Raw genomic sequence first — 24,642 nt, 5'->3', positions numbered from 1 at the left:
ATCCCATATAGTCCCTTACACCTGCCAGGAGCACTTTCAGAGCGCAGAGCCAGGAGTAACCCCTGCGCACCGCTGGGTGTGGCCCCAAATTAAAAGGGAACAAGGAGAGAGCAGGCTCCAACACTGCTAATAGCCATGCAACCCAGGTCTGTCCTTTCCATGCAGTTTACATGAGGCTCCCTATCACAGGATGCTCCTCAGTGGTCCATGCAGGGTGACAGGGGTGCTTCTTGGTACGAACCACGCTACGGATGGAACTTTTCAGGATTTGCTTTCTATGAAGTATGAGATGGCCACAGTGCAGTGTCCTGGCACTTTTTGGTTGATTGCTATGACTTCGTGAGAATTTGACTTTCACTTACAGTGACAGGGACACCACACCTAAGCTTATCCAGGAATTAAAGCTTCTAACTGGGGTCTGACTGGATACCTGGTGGTAGGTAAAAATGTTGGACGCTTATAAGGAAGACCCATACTACAGCTCTGAAGGCTGCTAGAGTAGCAATAGCTTTACCTATAGGAGACTCAGGTTCTAGCTGGGCTCTATGTAGGTAGGTCCCTGAAGATGTCTAGGCATGACCCCCCCTTGCCATGCACAGAGCCAGGAGTAGCCCCTTAAACATTGTTGGATATGGCCTCAACCTTTCCTCCCCACCCACCCCCCAAAAAAGAAAAGAAAAAGGAAACCCACCAAAAAAAAATCAGACCACAATCAAGTCCCCAATAGACTAAGGCCATATTTGATCAAATAGACATTGAAGAAAGTTATTGAAGGAAAGATGAGGCAGATGAAGAGCATCTTGTGAATGGATTTTACATCCAGAATGTTCTTGACTTAGTAGGATCTGTTTATCAGCACATCACAGGGCACGAGACATTGCCAGGGTCAGGGGCCATGGCAGCGAGCATGAAGCCCACTAAGATGGTGTCCGATTATGTCATCTACAAGAAGGTCTCCCGGGACAAGTCGGTAAGTGGCACTGGGGCTTGCAGACACCATTGTTTAGATATGAATCTAGGGGTGGAGCAATAATACAGCAAGGAGGGTGTTTGCCTTGCACATGGCTAACCCAGGCTCCATCCCTGGCTTCCCAGATGGTTCCCCGAACCCTCCAGGAGCACTGACAGATTTTCTCACCTCTGCTAAAAAATAATAGACATGAATCTGGGACTGAAGAAATAGAACAGGGGCCGGGCGGTGGCGCTGGAGGTAAGGTGCCTGCCTTGCCTGCGCTAGCCTAGGACGGACCGCGGTTCGATCCCCCGGCGTCCCATATGGTCCCCCAAGAAGCCAGGAGCAACTTCTGAGCGCATAGCCAGGAGTAACCCCTGAGCGTCAAAGGGTGTGGCCCAAAAACCAAAAAAAAAAAAAAAAAAAGAGAACAGCGGGTAAGGCACTTGCCTTGCACAGTCAACCCGGGTCCTATCCCTAGCACTACATAAGGTCCCCCAAGATCTGCCAGGAGTGATCATTAAGTACAGAGTAATAGTACAATTGGTAGAGCACTTGCTTTGTATGCAGATGGCCTGGGTTCAATCTCTGGCATCCCATATAGTCCACCAAACACTGCCAGGAGTGATTCCTGAGGGCAGAGCCAGTTGACTAAGCAACTCTGAACTGACCTCCAGCCAGCTTTGTGCAACAGGGGCGAATTGGGTTCCATAACTTGCCTGAAGGGGGCAGCGAAGAGCTTTCCCTACTGGGAAATGGCTAGAGGACTCTAGCAGAGACTGCCCAGCCTGCCCTCTGCTTCTGAGAGTGAGTGTAGAAGCTCAAGGGAAACCATAGGGATACCCCCCCAAAGTTCTGCCTCTTTGTCCAGGCTGGAAACGATGTCAGCCATGGGCAGAAGGAGAAGGAGAAGGGAGAAGGAGGGTGAAGAAGCCTCACTTAGTGGGAGTCCCTGGTGTGTTCTTTTTTTTTTGTTTTGTTTTGTTTTTGGGCCACACCCGTTTGCCGCTCAGGGGTTACTCCTGGCTATGTGCTCAGAAATCGCCCTTGGCTTGGGGGGACCATATGGGACGCCGGGGGATCGAACCTCGGTCTGTCCTACGCTAGCGCTTGCAAGGCAGACACCTTACCTCTAGCGCCACCTTCCCGGCTTTTGCATTCAGCAGGTGAACAGCAGACTGGCCAGCACCAGAAAGGGCTGGCAGAGGCGGGAGGAAACCGGCCTTCCACAGTGGCAACAGGAGTTGGGGTCTGAGTGGAAGGGGGAGAAAAACACCCCCAAATGTATCTAGAGCAAGTCTCGGGTTTTGTGTCCTGAACCAACCACCCCATTCTCCCATAGGTGACCATTTACCTAGGAAAGAGGGATTATATTGACCATGTGGACAAGGTTGAACCCGTAGGTAAGTGGAGTCTGGAGAGAGATATTTTTTCTTTTTCCGTTTAAAACTTTTAACACTGGGGCCGGAGAGATGGCACAGCGGTAAGGCCTGGGTTCAATTTCTGGCACCCAGATGGTCCCCCAAGCCTGCCAGAAGCGATTTCTGAGCACAGAGTCGTAACTCCCAAAACAAACAAAAACTGTTTAAACACCATCATTTACAGAGTTACTATAATACAGTCACTTCAGATCTTCAGTGGTCTAACACTCACTCCACCAACGAATGTCTCAAGCAAGCTTAGCAAGCATAGAATAATTTACTTTCTACTGCTTGTTAAAACATAGGTTTCAGGGGCCGGAGAGACAGCATGGAGGTAGGGTGTTTGCTTTTCGTGCAGAAGGACGGTGGTTCAAATCCCGGCATCCCATATGGTCCCCCAAGCCTGCCGGGGGCGATTTCTGAGTGTAGAGACAGGAGTAGCACCTGAGCGCTGCTGGGTGTGACCCAAAACCAAAAACAACAACAACAACATAGGTTTCATACTGGTGTTACTGAAGCTATTGTTCGAGGACTTGCTGAGCTGTTAGATGCAAGTTGAGCCTTCTGTGCTACTGTTTTCTCTCATTGTACTTAGTAGGCTTCTGTTTTGAGGCCCTTCTTTCCCATCTAGTTTTCTGTGTTTCTTTTGAGCTTTCAGTCCTGTAAACTTTGACAATGCCATGTGGCTGCCTATGAGGCCACACACTCCCACTGCTGTATCACTAGTCTTGTATTTCGGGTCTTGGATCTACCAGGTCTAAGCAGCTGCAGGCTTCTCTCCACAATCAGTCCTGGGGCTGCTTAAATGTGAGCAGAAGCATGTGTGGTTGGTGGAGCTCTGGCTCCTCCATCAGATCTGTGACTGTGCCTACTCTATCCCAGGAAGGTCCCAGTGGTCTAGACCTGGAGACCTGACCTATGAGGTTTGGCATGGCTGTGGCTTCTATGGGGAACTTATTTTTCTCTGTACTCATCCTCACATAAGTGATCAGACTTCTGCTAGATTTGTGTTTATTTTTATTTGGGGAGACCCTCATTCAGCAGGACACAGGGTCTGTGCTGTGTCAAGAATTGAACCATGGGGGCCAGAGAGATAGCACAGTGGTAGGGCATTTGCCTTGCATGTAGCGTCCCATATGGTCCCCCAAGCCAGGAGCGACTTCTGAGCGCATAGCCAGGAGTAACCCCTGAGCGTTACCGGGTGTGGCCCAAAAACCAAAAACTAAAATAATAATAATAATAATAATAATACCTTTGCTGGCACTGGAAAGATGGGCCAGCAGTTAGTACTTATGTGTGACCAGCCCAGTGGGGTGCCAGGGATTGAGCACAGTTTGGCCATTAGAAAGGCCAGAGCCTCCATTCTGTACTGTCTCTCTGGCCCAGAAAATTTTAACTGAATTAGAAAATAAGCCACGGTCTGCAAATAGGTCACAACAGGTTAAGTGCTTGCTTTGCATGCTGGAGTCACAGGTTCAATCCCTAGCACTTTATCACTTTTTCTCCAGCACTTCCAGGTGTGACCCTTCCCCCCCCCCCCCACACACACACAAAAAACTAACAAACAGGATGAGAGATAGCTCAGCAGGGAACCTTGCATGTGGCCGAACCAGATTTCATCCCAAGCATCCCATATGATCCCCGGAGCAACACCAGGAATGATTCCTGAGCACAGAGCCAAGAGTAACCCCCCTGAACACTGCCAGGTGTGGTCCCAAAATAAACAAACAGAAACATGTGCAGCACAAGCATACACAAACACAAAACAAGAACAAAACAAGCTAACAATCCGGATGAGAGCTAGTACCACTAGTGGGTAGGGTGTTTGTCTTGCATGCAGCCTAAGCAGATTCAATCTCCAGCATTTCTTAAATTAACTCAGTGCCAACGTTCTACAGAAGTAGGGAAGAAAGAATTACATTTCTAGCCAGCTCAGCTAGACCATAAAGAGGAATGTGGAAATTGCCTCAATGCCCAGGAGCTGGGAGTTCAAGAATTAATAAATTAGACCCAGAGAGATACATAGAGTGCAGGGGTTAAAGCATTTACCTTGTATGAGACTGACCTGGGTTCCATTCCTGACACTTTATAGGGTTCCCTGAGCCCCATGGGAGTAATTCCTGAGCACAGAGCCAGGAGAAAGCCCTGAGGTGTAGCCCAAACCCTCCTAATCCCCATGAAAAATGCTTCAGTGATCCGCATGTGCCTTGTTTCTTTGTTTATTAGATTTAGTCACAGCTGGCAGTGCTCAGAGTTTACTCCTGACTCCACTCAAGGATCATCCCTGTTGGACTTGGGGGACATTATAGGGTGCTGGGGATTGAACCTAGTTGACCACATGCAAGGCAAGCACCCTACCTGCTGTGTTTTGGTACAGACTCTAGGATCTATTTTTTGTTTTTGTTTTTAGATTTTGGGCCACACCGGCCCACACGGTGCTCAGGGGTTACTCCTGGCTGTCTGCTCTGAAATAGCTCCTGGCAGGCACGGGGGACCATATGGGACACCAGGATTCGAACCCACCACCTTTGGTCCTGGATCGGCTGCTTGCAAGGCAAATGCCGCTGTGCTATCTCTCCGGGCCCCGACTCTAGGATCTTAACAGTGGGCATGTTTATTTGGGTGGTGGGAATGTGGGTGACTCTGTTTTCCCTATCTATCTCCTTCTCCTTCCCCCGTAACTGTGGATTCTCATGTGTGCTGACATCTCTGCTTTAGTGAGACTCTGGGCTCCTTCACCTCTTCTCCTCTTGCTCTTTCTGATACAGATGGTGTTGTACTGGTGGACCCTGAACTTGTGAAGGGAAAGAAAGGTAAGGCAAGTACCCTGTCCTCAGTACAGCGGCAGGAAGGAGTATGTGAGTGTGAGTAAATGTGTAAGAAAGTTTGTGAGTGCATGTGAGAAAGTGAAGTATTTGAGAAAAAAGGGCCCAGAGTGATAGCACAGTGGTAGGGTGTTTGCTTTGCATGTGACCAACTCAGGACAGACCCGGGTTTGATCCCCAGCATCCCATATGGTCCCCCAAACCTGCCAGAAGTGATTGCTGAGCAGAGAGCCAGGAGTAACCCCTGAGCATCCCTGGGTATGCCCCCCCAAAAAAGGAAAAGTAGAGAGAGAAAGAGAGGAACAGCCCTTCCCACTCCTTCATGACCATAGGGTTCCTGGAAGCTGCTCCATAAGGAGTTCATGGTCCCTGTTCTCAGGGGATCCAGGATGTCAAGATCCAGGGTTTCAGGAGAAATGTGATCTGAGGGGACCCAGAGATCTGAAGTCTCAGGGGATTTGGGGTCTCAGGACCGAGTGTCCAGGGCTTTGCCTTACCACAGTCTGACATATTGCTTGGTGTGACCCCTCTAGTGCCCCATGACATGGCCAGAGTTGAGGCTGCCTCCACTCTGACCACATTCCCCTTACCCACACCTCCTTCACCCACAGTGTACGTCTCCCTGACCTGTGCCTTCCGCTATGGCCAGGAGGACATCGATGTGATTGGTTTGACCTTTCGTCGTGACCTCTACTTCTCCCGGGTGCAGGTGTTTCCACCGGTGGGGGCCACCAGCGCACCCAGCAAACTGCAGGAGAGCCTGCTGAAGAAGCTGGGGGACCACACGTACCCCTTCGTGCTCACAGTGGGTGACCCTTGATACCTAGCATCTGAGACTTGGCAAAGGGCAGAGGGGATGGGCCCTGAGAAGCCATTTGTGGGCCCCGGAGGGAGATTGCAGGCAGTGAAGGCAGGCTGGTCTGTTGTGAAGCCCCAGAAAGGGTTGCTGAGCCTTTGAAGGGCCAGCTTAATCTTGGGGTTTAGGTTAGCAAATTCCCTTCATCCAGCCACCTAATTACACACATACTTTGATTCCAATAGTCCAACATCAATAAAAAAAAAAAAAAAGAATCTGGGGGCTGGCGAGGTGGCGCTAGAGGTAGGATGTTTGCCTTGGAAGCGCTAGCCAAGGAAAGAACCGTGGTTCAATCCCCCCTGCGTCCCATATGGTCCCCCTAAGCCAGGGGCAATTTCTGAGTGCTTAGCCAGGAGTAACCCCTGAGCATCAAACGGGTGTGGCCCGAAAAAAAAAAAAAAAAGAATCTGGCAGGGGCTGGAGCAATAGCATAGCAAGGAGGGCACTTGCCTTGCACATGGCTGACCCAAGTTCAATCTCCGGCATCCCATATGGTCCCCTGAGCCCTCCAGAAGTGATTTCTGAGTGAAGAGTCAGAAGTAACCCCTGGGGCTAGTCAGAGTGATAGCACAGCAGCTAGGACATTTGCCATGCAATGAACCCGACCAGCATTTAATTCCCTTCATCCCGTATGGTCTCCCAAGTCTGTCAGGAGCGATTTCTGATTGCAGAGCCAGGAGTAACCCCTGATCCCACTGAGTGTAGCACAAAAACAAAACAAAACAAAACAAAAACTCAAAGCAGGAAAGGGTGCCCAGTGGGACAGGGCTGGGGATGGGGAACAGGGAGAGTCTTTATTTCTCCACTTGGGGCAGTGTCTGTATCCTGGGGTTGGGGCAGGGAGGGGCTCTGAAGACCACCCCCAGAGGTGGAAGGAAGCAGAGCCTGGAGATGTCCAGAGACAGTGACTAACTGACTACATGGCTTCTGTCTAGCTTTTCTAAATTTTGCAAGCTCCATCAGGCCATAGTGGGAATATGGGGAAGCCTTGGGGGAGTCTCATATGTGTTTTTCTCACCTGCCATGAATCCATTTGTCCTGTTTGTCCTTCCTGCAGTTTCCAGACTATTTGCCCTGTTCGGTGATGCTACAGCCAGCACCCCAGGATTCGGGGAAGGTGTGTGTGCCCTGCGGTGGCCCAGCATTTCCACAGACAGCAAAAGGCCCAGCACAGCCCAACACATTAGGAGTGCTTGGCCACTCTCATGCAGCTAGGCAGGGTTGGAGGGGCTGGCGGAAGACTTTCTCAGGAGTCTCATAGGCTAACAAAGACATAAAAACAAGGGGAGGGGCTGCCCAGATATGACTTGGGGAAACTCCCCAACCCCAAAATTTTGATTTTCAACTCTTTTTGTTTTTCAAAAGTTGCGGTTACTGTAAACATTCATCCACAGTGCAACCCAGCCTTGTGTGGTTGCTGGGATGAGCCCTTGGGTTCCTTGGTTCAAGCATGAAGGAGTACCTTGCCGCTCTAGGAGAAGGAACTTAGAAGTGGGCACAGCCACTATGAAGTCCTCATTCTTGTGCTGATACCATCACATCCTTGTTGGTGGAGCTTTAGGTGGTGCCCCAGTGTTCAGAGTTCAGAGGAAGAGGGTGTCCTATGAGTCAACCCCATGCTGGGAGGTGACACTCATGTGTTCTGCTCCACAGTGCTGTGGGGTTGACTTTGAGGTCAAGGCATACGTCTCAGAAGGTACCGGTGATGAGGAAGACAAAGTCCCCAAGAAGTGAGTGATGGTGGGAATGGGGTTCCAGGGAGCCATGGGGGTGAGGAGAGCTCACTGCTCACTTCAGTTCTGAGCAACACCATTTCCTGAGGGCCCCAGCCCTGGCACGGAGGACAGAGGCTCTTGTGAATAAAGGCAGTGACTGATGGTGGAGTGGGAAGAAGGAATGAGTGAAGGGGAGTCAGTACCTCAGGGTTCCCACTTTTTCTCCTTTTAGAATTTATATGGGGCAGGAGCCATAGTATAGTGGGGAGGGTGGTTGCCTTGTATGCAGCTGACACGGGTTCAATCCCAGCATCATATAGGGTCCCCTGTGCCCTGCCAGGAGTGCTTCCTGAGCACAGCTGGGTGTGAATCCCATCAATTTAGGATTTCTTTCTGGGGACTGGAGAGAGAGTGCAGGAATTAAGTACCTGTTTTGCATCCCACCAAACCTGGTGTGAATGAATCCTCAGCACCATATATGGTCCCCCAACACTGCTGCGATCACTCCTGAGCACAGAGCCAGGAACACCCCTGAGCACTGCTGGGTATGACCCACCCCAGCCTTTTAAATTTGTATTGAATAAGATAAATAATGTAAGAATTTCCATTTTACTTATTTTTAATAGTCCCAGGGGTCATATTGGGGAGGCCTGGATCACTGGAAGTCCCAGGGCCCTGCTGTTCTGCAGGTGGAGCCAGGCAATGCCAAGCACACACTCCAGCTCCCGAGTGTCTCCCCGGCTCATGTCCGCAGCTTTGCCTACTGCTGAGGGCACACAAGGGGCATCATGCTGTAGGTGGAGATGAGTCGCACACCCAGCTTATCTTACTGCCCTATACTCTTCCCAGGGTTCAGTTTCCTCTTTGGGGGGGGGGGGTTGGTAACACCCGATGGTGCTTAGGGGTTACTCCTGACTCTGCATTCAGAAATTGCTTCTGGCAGGCTCAGAACCATATGGGATGCTGGGAATCGAACCAGGGTCAGTCCTGAGTCGGCCTGTGCAAGGCAAAAAATGCCCTACTGCTGGGCTATCACTCTAGTCCCAGTTTCCTCTTGATTCTGACATCATCAAGGCTTCCCTTGCCTCCGTGTCCACACCCATGGACACTTCCAGGAGAAACCAGCCCCCGAAGTGATGGGGAGTCATAGTCATGGGAAGTCTGGCACCCCCATCTTCAGCCCCTCCAGCACACAGTTCCTCCTGACACTCATTGTCAGGAGCACTCGATGTCTTGTTCCATGGCAGCAACCAGGTCCCTGGGGCCTTCCCTAGACTAACCTCCTGCTGCCGGATATATGGGTGTGGGGGGGGGGGGCTTCCTGAGCACGTGTAGTGAGTCTGAAGATCCCCATGCACTGTGTGACACGACAGGAGCTCAGTGCGTCTGCTGATCCGAAAAGTGCAACATGCGCCGCTGGAGATGGGCCCCCAGCCCCGTGCAGAGGCCGCCTGGCAGTTCTTCATGTGCGACAAGCCCCTGCAGCTCTCCGTCTCCCTCAGCAAGGAGGTAACCCCAAGTACTCCGCACTCTGAATTCCCACATCCTGAATCTGCATCCTGAATCTCTGCACCCCAAATCTTTACACCCCGAATCTCTGTATCCTAAATTCCCCGCACCCCAATAGCCCTATGTCCCAACATTCCCTGAACCCTCAGGAACCACGAACATCCCCTTGCTTGCCCTGATCCCCCTGAGGCCTGAGCTCCTAGGACCTTGAATACCCCCCACCATACCCAGACGCCCCCTCCCCCCAGGGCCTCGTTTCTGGGCTCTATAGTAGAGTCTTTGATGGGCAGCTCTTACTCTCCTCCCACTCACCCTCAGGAGAAACTCCTGTCTGGAGATAGTTGTTGGCTTGAGTGATGGGGGGCAGAGTGGGCTCACCCCATCCTGCCTCATGGCTTTTCATGAGGTGTGGCACCAGTGAGGTGACTTCACATTTTATGGAATTGATGGGGTGGAGCCTGTGACTTGCAGGTGTCACTGTTGGAACTTCCCTGATGGCTTTCTTGGGATCCCCAAAGTCCCTGAAAAGTACGTACAATTGTAGATGGTGCCTGTAACCTGTGTGTATATACACATATAAGCAGAAGTCTATTGCTTGTGTGTATATGTGTAAGTGGTTCTTGAGGCCTGTGAGTGTATACATGTGGGAAGAAGCCCCTAGCCTACATGTGTATAGGCATGTAGGTGGTCCCTAAAGCCTGTGTGTGTGTGTGTGTGTGTGTGTGTGTGTGTGTGTGTGTGTGTGTGTGTATGTGTGTGCATGTGGGGGGCCCTGCTACCAGGGCTCAGGCATCTGGAAAATCAGTGCAGAAGTGGTGAACATCTGAGAGATTTCCATCCACTTCCTGCCTACCCAGTATCTGTGATTCTCCAGAGATACCCCCAATAGAATCCGTGAGGCCTCAGGACACAGGAGCTGGCCCAGGAGCTCTGTACACACCGTCCTTGCTATCCTAGTGTTCCTCAGACAGAATGTTCCAAACCTTTCCCCTGAGGCCCCAGGCTGCTTTTTTATCTTCCTCTGCATGTGGCCATGGCCCTGCACTGTCCCATTGGCTAATATGTCTGCCGACCCTTTCAGATCTATTTCCATGGGGAGCCCATTCCTGTGACAGTGACAGTGACGAACAACACTGAGAAGACAGTGAAGAAGATTAAAGCATTCGGTAGGAAACCCCTCAACTTGGGGGCTACCAACTGTGGGGCTTAAGACTCCCTCAGAATTGTGGGTGGAAGACCCCTCAGAGCTGGAGACAAGGGACCCCTTTGCATCGGGGGCATGAGACTCACCAGTTCTGAGGCAGGGTACCCCCTCAGCTCTGGGGTAAGAGACTCCCTCTTAACTGAAGGCAGAACCAGGGACACAGTTGAGAGTCCAGGAGGCTCAGAGGTTCAAAGGATTGGCTCAGACCCAGGATCTCAGGCTTTGCATGTGGGAGCATAAATTTTGGTGTGCCCCCCCAATGGTCCTCTGGAGCTCACCAGAAGTGACCCCTGAACCTTGGTAGGTGTGGCATGTTACAGGAACTTACCCAAACTGGAGAATCTTAGGACAGTCTCAGTCTGGCCATATTCCAGCTCCCTCTCCTGGGGGTCCACCCCTCTGTGGTTGTGTCAGGGACAATAGGACCTTGGATAAGGGAAGGTTTCAGCAACCCAGGGTCATGCTCAAGCCATCTTTGGGGCTAGCACCCCAATAGGAAGGGGTCACGGCATCCACAGTAGGCCCTTGCAAGAAGTTCAGAGCCAGACCTCAGGAGTGACTGGACATCTTCCTTTTTCAACTTCGGTGTCATTTCTGTTGGCCTAGGGCAGGACTGTGGGTTTTCTGGGGGGCCCAGTATCATGTGAACCCTCTCAATCCTCATTGGCCTCCACTGTTAGCTCTAGGCCTGCCTTCCTGAGTGTGTGGCCCCTAGGGTGGGTCTGTCAGTGAGGGTAATACCAACCCCAGGATGGGACATTCGGCTGTGTCCAAGCTGGCAGGAAGATATCATCCTGACATTGGTCAAAGAGAAGGTGGCGCTTAAGTCAACACCAACTCGGATGTTCATGACAGGCCCTTAGGCTGACACAGAGTTCCTTGGTGTGACCACTGCCTATTCACCTTCCCAGGCACAGACAAACCAGTTCCAGAAAAAGAAAACAGAAAAAAATCATGTCCATCCACCCTCAGGCTCTCCTAGATAAGGTGCCTGAACTTGCATGTGTTACACTGAGGAACCACTATTTGCTCCATGGCTGTATCCTGTTGGCTCGGCTTTGTACCTTCAGGGCCTGGCAACAGTAGAAATGGCCAACATGGAGTTCCAGACTGGCAAGGCTCCTAAGGGAATGTCAGATACTTAATTTCTAGTTCCTTCTCAAGGGTTTTGAAGGCTGCTGAATTTCCTGAAGATGCTAATACCACCCTCCTTGCTGGGCACAGCTAAGCACATCCCACAAAGGGATTTTTTTTTGTGTGTGTGAGTTTGTTTGCCTTTTGGACCACATCCAAGCAGTCTTCAGGCCTTACTCCCTAGCTCAGCACTCAGGGATTATTCTTTTTGTTTGTTTTGTGTTGTTTGTTTTTTGGGGGCCACACCCCAAGGTAGTACTCGGGGCTCACTCCTGGCTCTGTGTTCAGAAATCGCCCCTGGCAGGGTTGGGGGGAACCATATGGAATGCAGGGAACAAACCCAGGTCCTTCCCGGGTCGGCAATGTGCAAGGCAAATGTCCTACCACTGTGCTATCATTCTGGCCTCCACAGGGATTCTTCTTGATAGGGTTCAGGGAACCCTATGTGTTGGGAGGCTGATCTATCCCAACTTTGGGGGCTTTGTAATTCCCAGGTAAAAGGGTTTGAGAATGGGAGAGTGAAACCCAGAGCAGGAGAGGGTAGGGGGAACAAATGGGATGCCGGGAATCAAACCCAGTCTGTCTTGGGTCAGCTGTGTGCAAGGCAAACACCTTACGGTTGTGCTCTGTCTGGTCCAGGGCAGGCTCTTTTTAGGACTTTTCCCCAGCCTTATATAGCTCCATCCAACTGCCCTGAGGTGGCAGTTCACAGGGCAAGCCTGTTAACTGACAGACTTTAGTTAAAGCAGGAAGAGAGGCTTATGGTAAAGGGTCATTGGGCTGAATTCCTACAATATAGGATTCCAGGGATTGAACCTGTCGTATTAGACTGCATGAAAGGCAAATGCCCTACCCACTACACTATCACTCCATCCTGATTTTTACTTTTTTATGCTCAAATTTGCTTTCAACCAAGATTAAAAAATTATCTCTCTGGGGCCGGAGTGAGCACAGCAGTAGGGGATTTGCCTTGCACGAGCCTGACACAGGATGGACCCGGGTTTGATTCCCGGCATTCCATAGGGTCCCCTAAGTCTCTAGGAGCGATTTCGGAGCAAAAAACCAGGAGTAACCATCTCTCACATCATCACCATATTCATGTGAACATAAGGCAGTTATTGTCTCTATTAGTTGATAGTGAGATGGGGGGTAGGTCAGAGGAGCTGAACGGCCTCACCACATGGCAGCAGCCTAAGTGAGGCCCCAGCTCCTAACTCTGGCTCCAGAGCCACTGCCCTGTGGTGATGGGCCAACATTGCCCCCATTTCCCTGAGCTCCCCATCCATAGAGAAGACAGAGAGAGGAGACTGGAGGGAGTTGGGAACAGAGAACAAGTGGGGGTCCTGGCACCCCAGAAGAGCATGGACCTTGACAGAGACTGGGGTGCTATGGGCTCAGGAATAAGCTTGTGCCACAAGCTATAGTTGTTTTGTTTGTTTTGGTTTGGGGGCCACACCTGGCAGTACTCAGGGCTTACTCCTGGCTCTGCACTCAGGAATCACTCCTGGTGGTGCTCAGGGGGACCAAATGGGATTCCAACCTGGGTTGGCCACATGTTGGCTCCACCAGCAGCAGTTTTAAGGGGCAACCTGGGTGAGCAGTTGACACCGTGCTGGGATAGAACAGATGTCATCTTAGATCTGGAGACTACTAGAGACCTTCCCTGACAGAGCAGAGTCCTGGGAGGTGGGGGGAAGGGTGCCCAACTGAGTGTCTCCTCCCTCCCACAGTGGAACAGGTGGCCAACGTGGTTCTCTACTCCAGTGACTATTACGTCAAGCCTGTGGCTGCAGAGGAGACACAGTGAGTATCTGCTAGACTTTTTTTTTTTTTTTTTTGGTTTTTGGGCCACACCCATTAGATGCTCAGGGGTTACTCCTGGCTATGTGCTCAGAAATCGCCCCTGGCTTGGGGAGACCATATGGGACGCCGGGGGATCGAACCGCGGTCCGTTCCTTGGCTAGCGCTTGTAAGGCAGACACCTTACCTCTAGCGCCACCTTCCCGGCCCAGACTTTTTTTTTTTATATCTTTTGTTTTGTTTTGTTTTGTTTTGGGGCCACACGCAGGTTGCTCAGGGGTTACTCCTGGCACTGCACTCAGAAATCACTCTAGGCAGGCTTGGAGGACCATATGGAATGTTGGGACTCAAACCCAGGTCCATCCATGGTCAGCCACACGCAAGGCAAACGCCCTACCACTGTGCTATCTCTCCAGCAATCTGCTGGACTTTTGCTCTCAGGGCAAATTCACCTCCTGCTCCTCTCCAAGAAGTAGGACATGGTCCAGGTGAGCTCTTAGGAACTTTGCACCCACCTTTGTTTGCTCCTGGTATCAGTTGGCTGCTAGAGGAGGGTTCTGGTCCAGCTCTTGCTCACCAGGATGTGAAAATGCACCCAACAAGGGGGTCTATAGAGAAGCAAAGGTAAGACTGGCCCAGTGACCCAGGTTCCATTGGCACACAAACAATACTGACATTTTATTCTAGAACTTTCTGTGGTTCAGGGTCCTCCTGTGTCTGCCCCAGGAGCAGAAGAGAATTAAATGACCTTTCAAAGTAGGCCACCAGGACTCAATCTTTTGCTCTGTAGTTAGTACCATAAGCAGAGTCAGAAGAAGCTGGGTTCTTGCTTCTTCCTTCTAGGGAGAGGGACTGGCCAGTATCCCAAGGGCAGAGCTCAGCTTCCTTCCCTGACCTCCCAGGAGAGGCTTTCCTCTAGCCTCTACTCTACCTTCTGCAAATACTATTTTGGGGATTAAAAGAAGGGGGACAAACTGATTCAACAAGATAAGATTACCTCAGGGTGACTATTACTCAAAATAGAACGAGGTTTAGGAATGAATAGAAATCTGGAGCCCCAGGGCCGGAGAGATAGCTTTGAGGTAAGGCGTTTGCATGCTGAAGGACCGTGGTTCGAATCCCTGCATCCCATATGGTCCCCTGAGCCTGCCAGGAGCGATTTCTGAGCATAGAGCCAGGAGTAACCTCTGAGTGCTGCTGGTTATGACACCAAAACTAACTAACTAACTAACTAAATATATAAATAAATAAATAAATAAATAAATAAATAAATAAATAAATAAATAAATAAATAAATAAAAATCTGGAGCCCCACAGGTAGCCCCTCTGCAGCTAGACTCAGACTCTGCTGTCCTTCTAGGGGACATTTCTATGCTCTGGCAGGGTGGGAGGTTCCTAACTCAATTTTGGTATATGCTTAATTGTGGTTAAAAAATGTTTCCGGGGGCTAGTGATTTAGTGCAGCACACATCTGCCCTAGGTTCAATCTTGTCATCCCCTGAGCACTGTCATTTTAGTACTGTCCTTAGTACAGAGTCAGGAGTAACCACTGAGTGCTGCCAAGTGTGGCACAAAAAACAAACAAAAGAAGTTTGTGTTAGTTTTTGCCTCCCCAGCTCTGCCCATTGCCTTTAGTTCTCCAGGCTATGGACACTTTTTAGGCACTTTTTAGAGCTTGTTAAGTCACTTGAAGCCATTCTCGAGCCTCTCTGAGGTGACAGGGTGGCATGCTAGTTTCAGCATGTAGGTGTAAGACTAGAAGCCCCTTGGAAGGTGGCAGAGCACAGACTGTGGTCCCCACACTTATAGTACCCAGACTGCTGGGGAACTTATCAGATCAGTTCAGGTGTAGTTCCCACCTTCCCAGACAGGCAGACCAGGCAGGCACAGACCAAGGTGCCCCATGGCCTTGGCACTGACCTTGGCAGGCTCTGCCACAGATCATCTGCCTCCCACCATCTCTTCAGCACCCAATTTCTGTCTCACTAAGATTCCTCCCTTGGATGTGACCTCCTCAGGGCCATGGCAGAACTCTGGTTACATGTACTGCAATGGTCAAGGTGGACGGCTCCCTAGAAGTAGGGCCAGGGGTCATGAGAGAGAACAGTGTATGCATGTCAAAGTCTGGCTTGTCCCAGAATCTGGATTCAGGGTCCTGCCCTCACCCTGCTTGCTGTTGGCCAAATTGATAATGGGGTTTGCTAGACCTTAGGAACATAGTTTGAAGGCCCGCCAGAGCTCTGCAGGGAGAGAAGACATGCAAGAGTGCCACCAAGACATACCTTTCCAGCTGCAGAGTTGGGGGTTCTGAGAACACCTAACTGGGACTGGGCTGTGAGTAAACAGCACAGTCAACTTTCCAGACTCAGGTGCTGTGGGGTAAGTTGAGAAAGTGCCCAGGCTAAACCTAGACCAGAGCCCAGAGTCACTGAGGATACAGCTAGGATCCTGTACCCAATACGGGGAAAGCCAAGTGAGCTGGGGTAGGGGAACGGGGGTCCTGTGAGTATGGCCCTGAGTTCAATCTATCCTATAGTTTGATTCAAAGATGAAACACCTCTACCCTGTGTCCCCATGGATCCCCCAAGATAGCCCTCTACTTGCCCCTTCCTAGCTGGGACTGGAAACTGGGGATGGTGTCTGACCGTCGGGCCAGTGGGTCACAGGTTAACCCTACAGAAAATTCTAGAAGTCCCACAGAATATCCTAGAAGCAGTCCAGAGTGATAGCACAGTGGTAGGACATTAGTCTTGCACTCTGCTGACCCAGGATGGACCTGGATTCAATCCCCGGCTTTCCATATGATCCCTAGAGCCAACCAGGAGTGATTTCTGAGTACAAAGCCAGGAGTGACCCATGAATGTCGCTGAATGAGGCCCAACAGTCCCCCCAATAAAAAAAATAAGAATACTCTGGAAGCTCAGAGATTTGGCACAGGCTAAAAGACTGGAGGATAGTTCCTGAGGTTGTTTCCAGCCTCTGGAGGTTCTGTGAGCACTGGGTGCTCATGGTCCCAAGATCCTAGAAGGTGGGGAGAGGGATTGAGGCAGCTTACACAGTGCTATGTCTCTTCTTGCAGAGAGAAAGTGCCACCCAACAGCTCACTCACTACCACCCTGATACTGGTGCCCTTGCTAGCCAACAACAGGGAGAGAAGGGGCATCGCCCTGGATGGGAAGATCAAGCATGAAGACACAAACCTGGCCTCTAGCACCATGTGAGTCCTTGTGTGCCTTGGGTTGGGGGCCATACTCTGTTGCCCCTTGGCACCTTTCTTCATGCTCCTAGGGCCATTGGGCTGGTGTCTGGGCATGAGCAGGACCCCAAGACACACTGGTGGGTAGTGGCCATGGACAGCATGGAACCACCCCCTTTTAAGTTGCTCCAGCCATGAGGGAGCCTCATTGGGTCTCTTCCATGCAGCAAGGTGAAAGGCCCTGCTCAGAGATGTCAGGGCCATGTGGGACCCTAAAGACAGGCAATGTGACCAGGGTCACGTAAAACCCAGGGACAGACAATGTTACTCAAGGCCACATGGGACCCTGGGGATGGGCGTATGACTATGGGCAATGTGATTCATTTCCTATTGGGTGGTGGGTGCTGAACAGAGCAGGAAAGGCCAGCTCCAAGGCTGCCTGCTGGCTATGTTGATGTTTTCTCTAGAGTTTTCTAGAAGGTTCATTTCTAGTTCATCTAGAGTTCTCCAGAAGGTTCTCTCTAGTTCATCAGGTCTCAGGGAAGGAACCTGGTGTATGTGGGGTGGGGGTGGGTCCAGGCAAGATAAGCCCAAATGTTGGGGTCAGAATGATAGCACAGCAGTAGATAAGGCATTTAGTTGTGTTGCATGCAGCCAACCTCATTCAATCCCTGGCACCCCATATGGTCCCCTTAGTGCAGAATGAGTGCAAAGCCAGTGTGGCCCCCAAACAAACAAACAAAAAAGCGCAAGTGTTGCTTTGGGAATCTACCAGAGCTTGGGGTGATTGGTGGCTGGTGAGACCCAAGGAAGAGTCGAGGAACCAATTTCTGCCAGAGAAACAGACAAGAGGCAAAGCAGGAAGGGAACCTCCTATCTCAAGCATGAAAAGCTTCCATCTTTGGCAACTTGGCTAAGCACCCCACTTCCTCTGGTAGCTGCTCTCTTATAATTTCTTTTTCTTTTTCTTTCTTTCTTTCTTTCTTTCTTTCTTTCTTTCTTTCTTTCTTTCTTTCTTTCTTTCTTTCTTTCTTTCTTTCTTTCTTTCTTTCTTTCTTTCTTTCTTTCTTTCTTTCTTCTTCCCTCCCTCCCTCCCTCCTTCTCTCTCTTTCTCTCTTTCTTTCTTTCTTCTCTCTTTCTTTCTTTCTCTCTTTCTTTCTTTTCTTTCTTTCTTTTTTTCTTTCTTTCTTTCTTTCTTTCTTTCTTTCTTTCTTCTTTCTTTCTCTCTTTCTCTCTTTCTCTCTTTCTCTCTTTCTCTCTTTCTCTCTTTCTCTCTTTCTTTCTTTCTTTCTTTCTTTCTTTCTTTCTTTCTTTCTTTCTTTCTTTCTTTCTTTCTTTCTTTCTTTCTTTCTTTCTTTCTTTCTTTCTTTCTTTCTTTCTTTCTTTCTTTCTTTCTTTCTTTCTTTGTTTTTGGGCTACATCCAGCAGTGGCACTCAGGTGTTACTCCTGGCTCTGCGCTCAGAAATTGTTCCTGGCAAGCATGGGGAACCATATGGGATGCCTAGATCCATCCCAGGTCAGTTGCATGCAAGCCAAATGTCCTACTGCTATGCTATCACTTGGTCCCTGTTGGGGAGCTTCTGAGGGCCACACTGCCTTGCTGGGGGACTCTGACTCCTGCTCTAAGCCACACTCACCCCTTTTCTTTCTGCTGGCACAGCCTGAAGGAGGGCATTGATCGTACCGTCCTGGGAATCCTGGTGTCATACCAGATCAAGGTGAAGCTCACAGTGTCTGGGTGAGTGTCCTGGCCATGGTGCCAATGCTTTGTGATGGCGGGTCACAAAGCAAGAGGTTCCCAGTTCTCCTGAGCCACATGGAATATGGAGGAGGCCTCGGGTGGCCTCTGGGCTAGTTAGCACCTCCTGGGGCCAGAGGGAAGGTGGACACCAAATGTGCTGTCAGTGGGGCAGATGTGCAGAAAAGGAGTAGAGAGAGTGTAGGTCAGGGCAGGCCCTATGTTCATTGGCCCCAATTCCATCCCTGCCACCACTGGGTTCATTCAGCATTGCTCATGAAATCTTGGGGGATCCCTACCACTGTCAGGATGGCCCTCATGACCCCCAGCACCACCTGCCTGAGGAGCAGCCTTCATGCATGGCAGTGAACCAACTGGTTAAGCTTAGGAGCCTCCCAGTCCCCATAAAGAAGAAGAGAAGTGAACTCAGGATACCCCCCTCAGGAACTCACTCTTCCCAGAGCTCAGCCAGTTCCCAATTCCCTGTTCAGAATGGGGTGCTTTTCCTGTCCCTTAATCACACCAGGGGAAAGCTTCAGTTTTCTTTGCCTTTGCAGATCCCACTGCCCTCCCATCCCTTTGTCCTGCCCATGGTTGCATGGGACACAAGTATTCCTCTTAGCAAACAGAGGCCCTGTGGTTGAGGGTACAGCTGCGACTTTACCCCCAATTGTGCTGCTTGCGATTTCCCATGGTGCATCTTTTGTCTTCTTGAAGTGGGGATTTCACAAGAACTTTGGGAAAACTTTGGGTTTTGGTTTTGGCTTTTGGTTTTACTCAGGGCTTAGTTCTTCCTGATTCTTTGATCAAGAATCATTCCTGGCAGGGCTTTGGACCATCTCAGGTACCAAACAACATCTGAGGGATCAAACAACCCATTGTGCTATATCTCTGGGTCATTTCTGGTCACAAGCATTCTTTTTTTTTTTATTTTATTTTTTTTGGGCCACATCCGGTGACCCTCAGGGCTCCTCCTAGCTATGTGCTCAGAAATTGCTCCTGGCTTGGGGGACCATATGGGATGCTGGGGAATCGAACTGCAGTCAATCCTAGGTCAGCGCGTACAAGGCAAACACCCTATCACCTGTGCCACCACTCTGGCCCTTACAGTCATTCTTATTTTGAGGGGCTGCCACACCTGGCAATGCACAGGGGTTTTTCCTGGTAGGGCTTAAGGGACCATATGGGGGGCTGGGGATCAAATCCAGGTCGGCCGTGTGCAAGGCAAGCATCCTCAGCACTACACTCTCTCCTGCCTCAAGTACAGTTCTGAACATTGAGGCAGTGGACAAGTGTTGGTTCTTTAACAAGTTCGGAGGAAGGAGAAAATCCTGGGAGGGGGTTGTTGAGGGGTGTGGAAGCAACAAAATGCCTGATTGCACTGTGGGCTGCAAACTCTGAAGCAGGAGTTTGGGGGTGTCCGTGCTGGGATAGTCACCCCGCTCTCTGCTTCTATTTCCTAGCTTCCTGGGAGAGCTCACCTCCAGGTAAGCCTTGCCACCTGTCTTTGCTGCTGCTAAGTGGCTAATCCTGAGGGTTCTGAAGCAGAGCCAGGAGAAAGTTCCTGGCAGAACTTGGAGGTCTTCGAGAGCCTTTTGGATGCATCATGCAGACTTTACTGATGTTGTGAAACCAGGGATGTCATTTTGAAACCTACCTGGACTGAAGCCTACACACATATATACTCATGCATGAATACACATACACATACACACACACACACACACACACACACATGCACACATTTAGGAAACTTCCATGTCCCATGGCACTGTCTCTGGTCCTGTGTGGAGTGAATGTGTGATTCCCTTACTTCTTTTTGTTTTTGGTTTTTGGGTCACATCCAGCAGTGCTCAGGGGTTACTCCTGGCTCTGCACTCAGAAATCGCCCCTGGCAGGCTCAGGAGACCATGGGGATGCCAGGGATTGATCCTTGGTCCATCTCAGATCAGCGCATGCATGGCAAATGCCCTATCACTGTGTTATTGCTCCGGCCCCTTTTTATTTTTTGGGGGGTGCACACCTGGTGATATTCAGAGATTACTCCTGACTCTATACTTAAGAATCACTCCTGGGCTGGAGAGATAGCACAGTGGTAGGGAGTTTGCCTTTCACGCAGACAATCCAGGACAGAGGAATCCCGGCATCCCATATGGTCCCTGTGCCTGCCAGGACTGACATCTGAGTGCAGAGCCATGAGTAACCCCTGAGCACCACCGGGTGTATCCCAAAAACAAAACAAAACAAAAAATGAATCCCTCCTGGCAGTGCTCAGGGGACCATCTGGGATGCTGACAATAAAGCCCAGTTTGGCTGCGTTGAAGCAAGTGCCCTCCATGCTGTCTTATCTCTCTGGCCTGCAGATGACATCATTTCTAGGGCAACATTTTTCATCCAACACTTAAAATGCTTGCTGACCTCAAAATAGTTGGCTCCATGACTGATATATTTGTTTCAAGTGCCCATTGGACTTTATTGATAGTTTCTGTGACCCTGTTCTGCTCTTACTCAAGCAAGCAGGTCAGAGGTGCTCCTTTACTCTGGTCTTGCCGACCCTTTGTGTTTTACATCCCATTCATCTCTGCCTATCCTGCTAGGAGGGCCAGCCTCTAGTCTTTTGTTTTATGAGCACAAGCGTGTCTGGTTGGTTGAGACATTTCCAGAGGAGGTGACCAGAATGCCCGAGCACTGCTTGAGGATTCGGAATCAAAGCATGCAGGCCACAAAGGAGACAATTACTTAGCACTGGTCTTGCATGTCTAAGATTCTAGCTTCTCTCTCTCTCTCTCTCTCTCTCTCTCTCTCTCTCTCTCTCTCTCTCTCTCTCTCTCTCTTACACACATACACACATATCTTTGCAAAAATTCTTTTACAAAATGATCATCTGTACAGGAGCTCACTTCTCCCCCTATAATATCATGTCACTACAGAGAATAATGGGGTGGGCGTGGTAACAGGGAACAGAAATGTCCCAGCCATCTGAGCCAGACCTAAGGGAAGTTTCTGGACTACCATGTCCAAAGAATAGGTAAAATTCCAGTATGAAGGACTGGAGCCATAGTACACTGTGGAGGGCACTTGCCTCCACAGTGTAGATTCGACCTCTGGCTTCCCATCCAGTTCCCTGAGCAATGCCAGGAAGGATTCCTGAGTGCAGAGCCAGTAGTAAGCCCTGATAATTGTCAGGTGGAGCCCCAAACCTGTCCCCACCCCCAAAATGTCCACCTCAGAGGCTAGGGAGGTGGTGCAAAGGGTGGGAGTACATGCACATTTGATCCCCACACTACATGGTCCCCTGAGCATCACTGGTTCAGCCAAAGCAAACATAAAATTTCCACCTGCCCATTTCCTCTGTTCATCTCGCTGCGGCTCCTCACAGCTCAGGCCCAGGAACTCTGTAACTTTGGAACTCTGTAACTGTGAATGTCTTCTCAGGGTCTGAACCTGCTTTTTTCTTTCTAGTGAGGTGGCAACGGAGGTGCCCTTCCGCCTCATGCACCCTCAGCCTGAGGCCTCAGGTTAGTCACCCCCATTTTGGTTTTCCCTTGTTGATGGCACTTGCAGTTGTTTGAAGCTGGTGGTTTTGGTCCATCTGATTCTCCCCAGGGTCCTTACCCACAACTACTAGGCAAATTATGGAGGAAGTGAATCCATGCTTGGGGATCAGGGATATTTTGCCCCTTTAGATTCTTTCCAACTTATTTTAAGGAGGCCGGAGTGATAGCGCAGCATTAGGGTGTTTGCCTTGCAACGTATGGCCAACCCAGGACAGACCTGTGTTCAATCCCTGGCATCCCATATGGTCCCTCGAGCCTGCCAGAAGTGACTTCTGAGCACAGATCCAGGAGTAACCCTAGAGTGCCGCCAGGATTGACCCCACCCCCCCAAAATTCAAATCCAAATTATTTTAGGGCATCTCTGTCATAGGCAAAGATGGGTTTCAATGTAACAAAGTCATCATATAGAGGAGGCCTCTGCTTTTTATTTGGATGGAGGTGACTGGGATGAGAATGCAGAAAGTGCTAGGAAGGTCAGCAAGCTAGGATCCTCACCTCTGCTGTCCATCACGTATGGGTCTGGCACTGATATAAAAACAGATGAAAAGATGGTTCTGTTGGGCTGAAAGGATAGATAGTGCAGCAGGTCAGACATTTATATAAGGCTAACCCAGGTTCAATCTATGGGGTAACGGCTTCCCAGTAAGAATGGGGAGTTGGGGCCCGGAGAGATAGCACAGCGGCGTTTGCCTTGCAAGCAGTCGATCCAGGACCAAAGATGGTTGGTTCGAATTCCAGTGTCCCATATGGTCTCCCGTGCCTGCCAGGAGCTATTTCTGAGCAGATAGCCAGGAGTAACCCCTGAGCAACACCGGGTGTGGCCCAAAAACAAAAACAAAAAAAAAGAATGGGGAATTGGATGTGCTCAGCTTAGCCTTGTCACACTCCCCTGCTGCAAAGTCATCTGGACCAGGAACTGTTCTCCTGACGTTTTTGCTAACAGTGCCTCTCTGTTCCCTGCCTTCCTGCTTCATGACTAACAGGGAAGGAAAGGTGAGTGTCGCCCACCCAGGGCTTCCTATGCTCAACAACTCCCTCTTCACAAACAAACCACCAGATTGTTTCATTGTACCTACTGCATGCTGCCAGCACGGATTCAGACCCTGCTTTTCCTGGCGCACACTAACGCACACTCGGCATAGTACACACTTCTGTACACGCACACATTCACATCTGCTCTGCAACACATCTCACGAGGGCACATTTGTGTACACAATGAGCCCGTGTCTACTCACATGCACACTGCAATGCACGATGCACCACAATGTACCACAAATACCTACAGGCACGCCATAATGCAGCAGGCACACTCGTGCACACATGTACATCACAGTGGAACACACGCATCACAAACACATGTACAGTCACTCCTACGCACACCACGATGCGCCACGCACACTCATATATACATCCCAGAGTGCAGCACTCACATTGAGGCGACCGTAGTGTGACATTCACACACATACATGCTCCTGCATGTATGCATACCACAAGCACATGCACACTTTTACATGCATGGGCACCCCATATTCAATGTGCACGTAGGTAAGTGTAGATTTAAATAATTAACGATGAAACTGGATGGAAACGGATGGATAGAGGGATTCTTCTCTGCCATCCCAGGCCACGTGGCTCTGCAACCCCCATCCAGCTGGCGGGTCCCAAGTTTAGGTGAATGGCGGAATCAGACTCATCCAGAGACAAGCATCAGGAAGCATCAACTTTATTCATGCCCTATTCACCACATGTGTGGTCTATATCATAACCTATTAAGCATTTGCTATTCTAAGCTAGCCCTGCATCTTCACTCCTTTCAGCCATCTTCCCTTTGACCTCCATGCTGGCCAAAGACCAAAAGGCAGAGGGCCCAGCCCCTGGGTCAAAGGCCTTATATAACCTTTCAAGACCACTCCCCGGAATGGGAGGGTCTCAGGTAGGTACACCTAAATCCAGGGTGGAGTTACAGATAAGGACACCCCCACAGGCACATGAGCATACTGCGCACATTGTTCTCCTGGATATGTGTGTCTGCTTTGGTTTCTTTCCCTCTCCTTTCCTCGTGGTTGTTTGTGGAAAAGGCTCCCAGAAACTCTCCCAGAAAAAGTAGTGTGACCCTAGTCTCCCTCCTAGCATAAAATCCTGATGGTTTCTTTGGTGTGAAGGGAAGACAAGGACTTGTCTCCTGAAACCATTTCATCTCAAGCTTCAAAGACTCAGCTAAGAGCAAAATGTTCTTTGTTCTTAGATTTAAGGAGGAAAATCTGGTGTTTGAAGAGTTTGGCCGCCAGAACCTCAAAGACCCCCTGGAGCCTGAGGACGGGAAGAAAGACCAAGAGGCTGTGGATGAGTGAGGTGGCCACAGATGGGGTGGGGGTTGCAGCCAGAGGGGACCCCTGAAAACTCTTAGTCATGCTACACACCCACTGTGGGCTTTCACAGCAATAAAACTCATCCTTTCTGCACTGCTGCCATGATTCTGGAGCATTGGAGAGGCTAGGTGATATCGTTGACACAGAGGTAGCAACTATGAAGGTCTCATTTGGGTGGGGTGGGGGAAGCTTATTTCCAGAAAGGTGATGAGCATCCAAGTCAGGATGCTTATTTTGGGAGGTGAGAAGGACCCCCAAATCAGGATGCTCACCTGGGAAAGCTGAGAAGTTGCCCCAAATTAGGATGATCACGTGGGGGAGGCGAGAAGGTCCCCCAAATCAGGGTGCTCAGTTGGGAAGACTTG

General features: G+C 50.2%; 1 protein-coding gene across 1 annotated transcript; it reads left to right on the top strand.

Moving 5' to 3' along the window:
• The first annotated feature begins 895 nt into the window (after nucleotides 1–895).
• SAG (S-antigen visual arrestin) lies at nucleotides 896–24,259 on the top strand. The gene is made up of 15 exons (XM_049769325.1): nucleotides 896–970; nucleotides 2,295–2,355; nucleotides 5,142–5,186; nucleotides 5,810–6,003; nucleotides 7,112–7,171; nucleotides 7,708–7,784; nucleotides 9,143–9,278; nucleotides 10,360–10,444; nucleotides 13,347–13,419; nucleotides 16,496–16,633; nucleotides 18,274–18,351; nucleotides 19,815–19,838; nucleotides 21,814–21,869; nucleotides 22,892–22,901; nucleotides 24,154–24,259. Exons 1-15 carry the CDS (start codon nucleotides 896–898, stop codon nucleotides 24,257–24,259), a joined length of 1,218 nt encoding a protein of 405 aa, XP_049625282.1.
• The last annotated feature ends 383 nt before the right edge of the window (nucleotides 24,260–24,642 follow it).

This window comes from Suncus etruscus, chromosome 2 (genome assembly GCF_024139225.1).
Source record: "Suncus etruscus isolate mSunEtr1 chromosome 2, mSunEtr1.pri.cur, whole genome shotgun sequence".
NCBI classification, from domain to species: domain Eukaryota; kingdom Metazoa; phylum Chordata; class Mammalia; order Eulipotyphla; family Soricidae; genus Suncus; species Suncus etruscus.
Note: the sequence above shows the minus strand (reverse complement) of the source record. Positions and strands in the feature narration are given on the sequence as shown.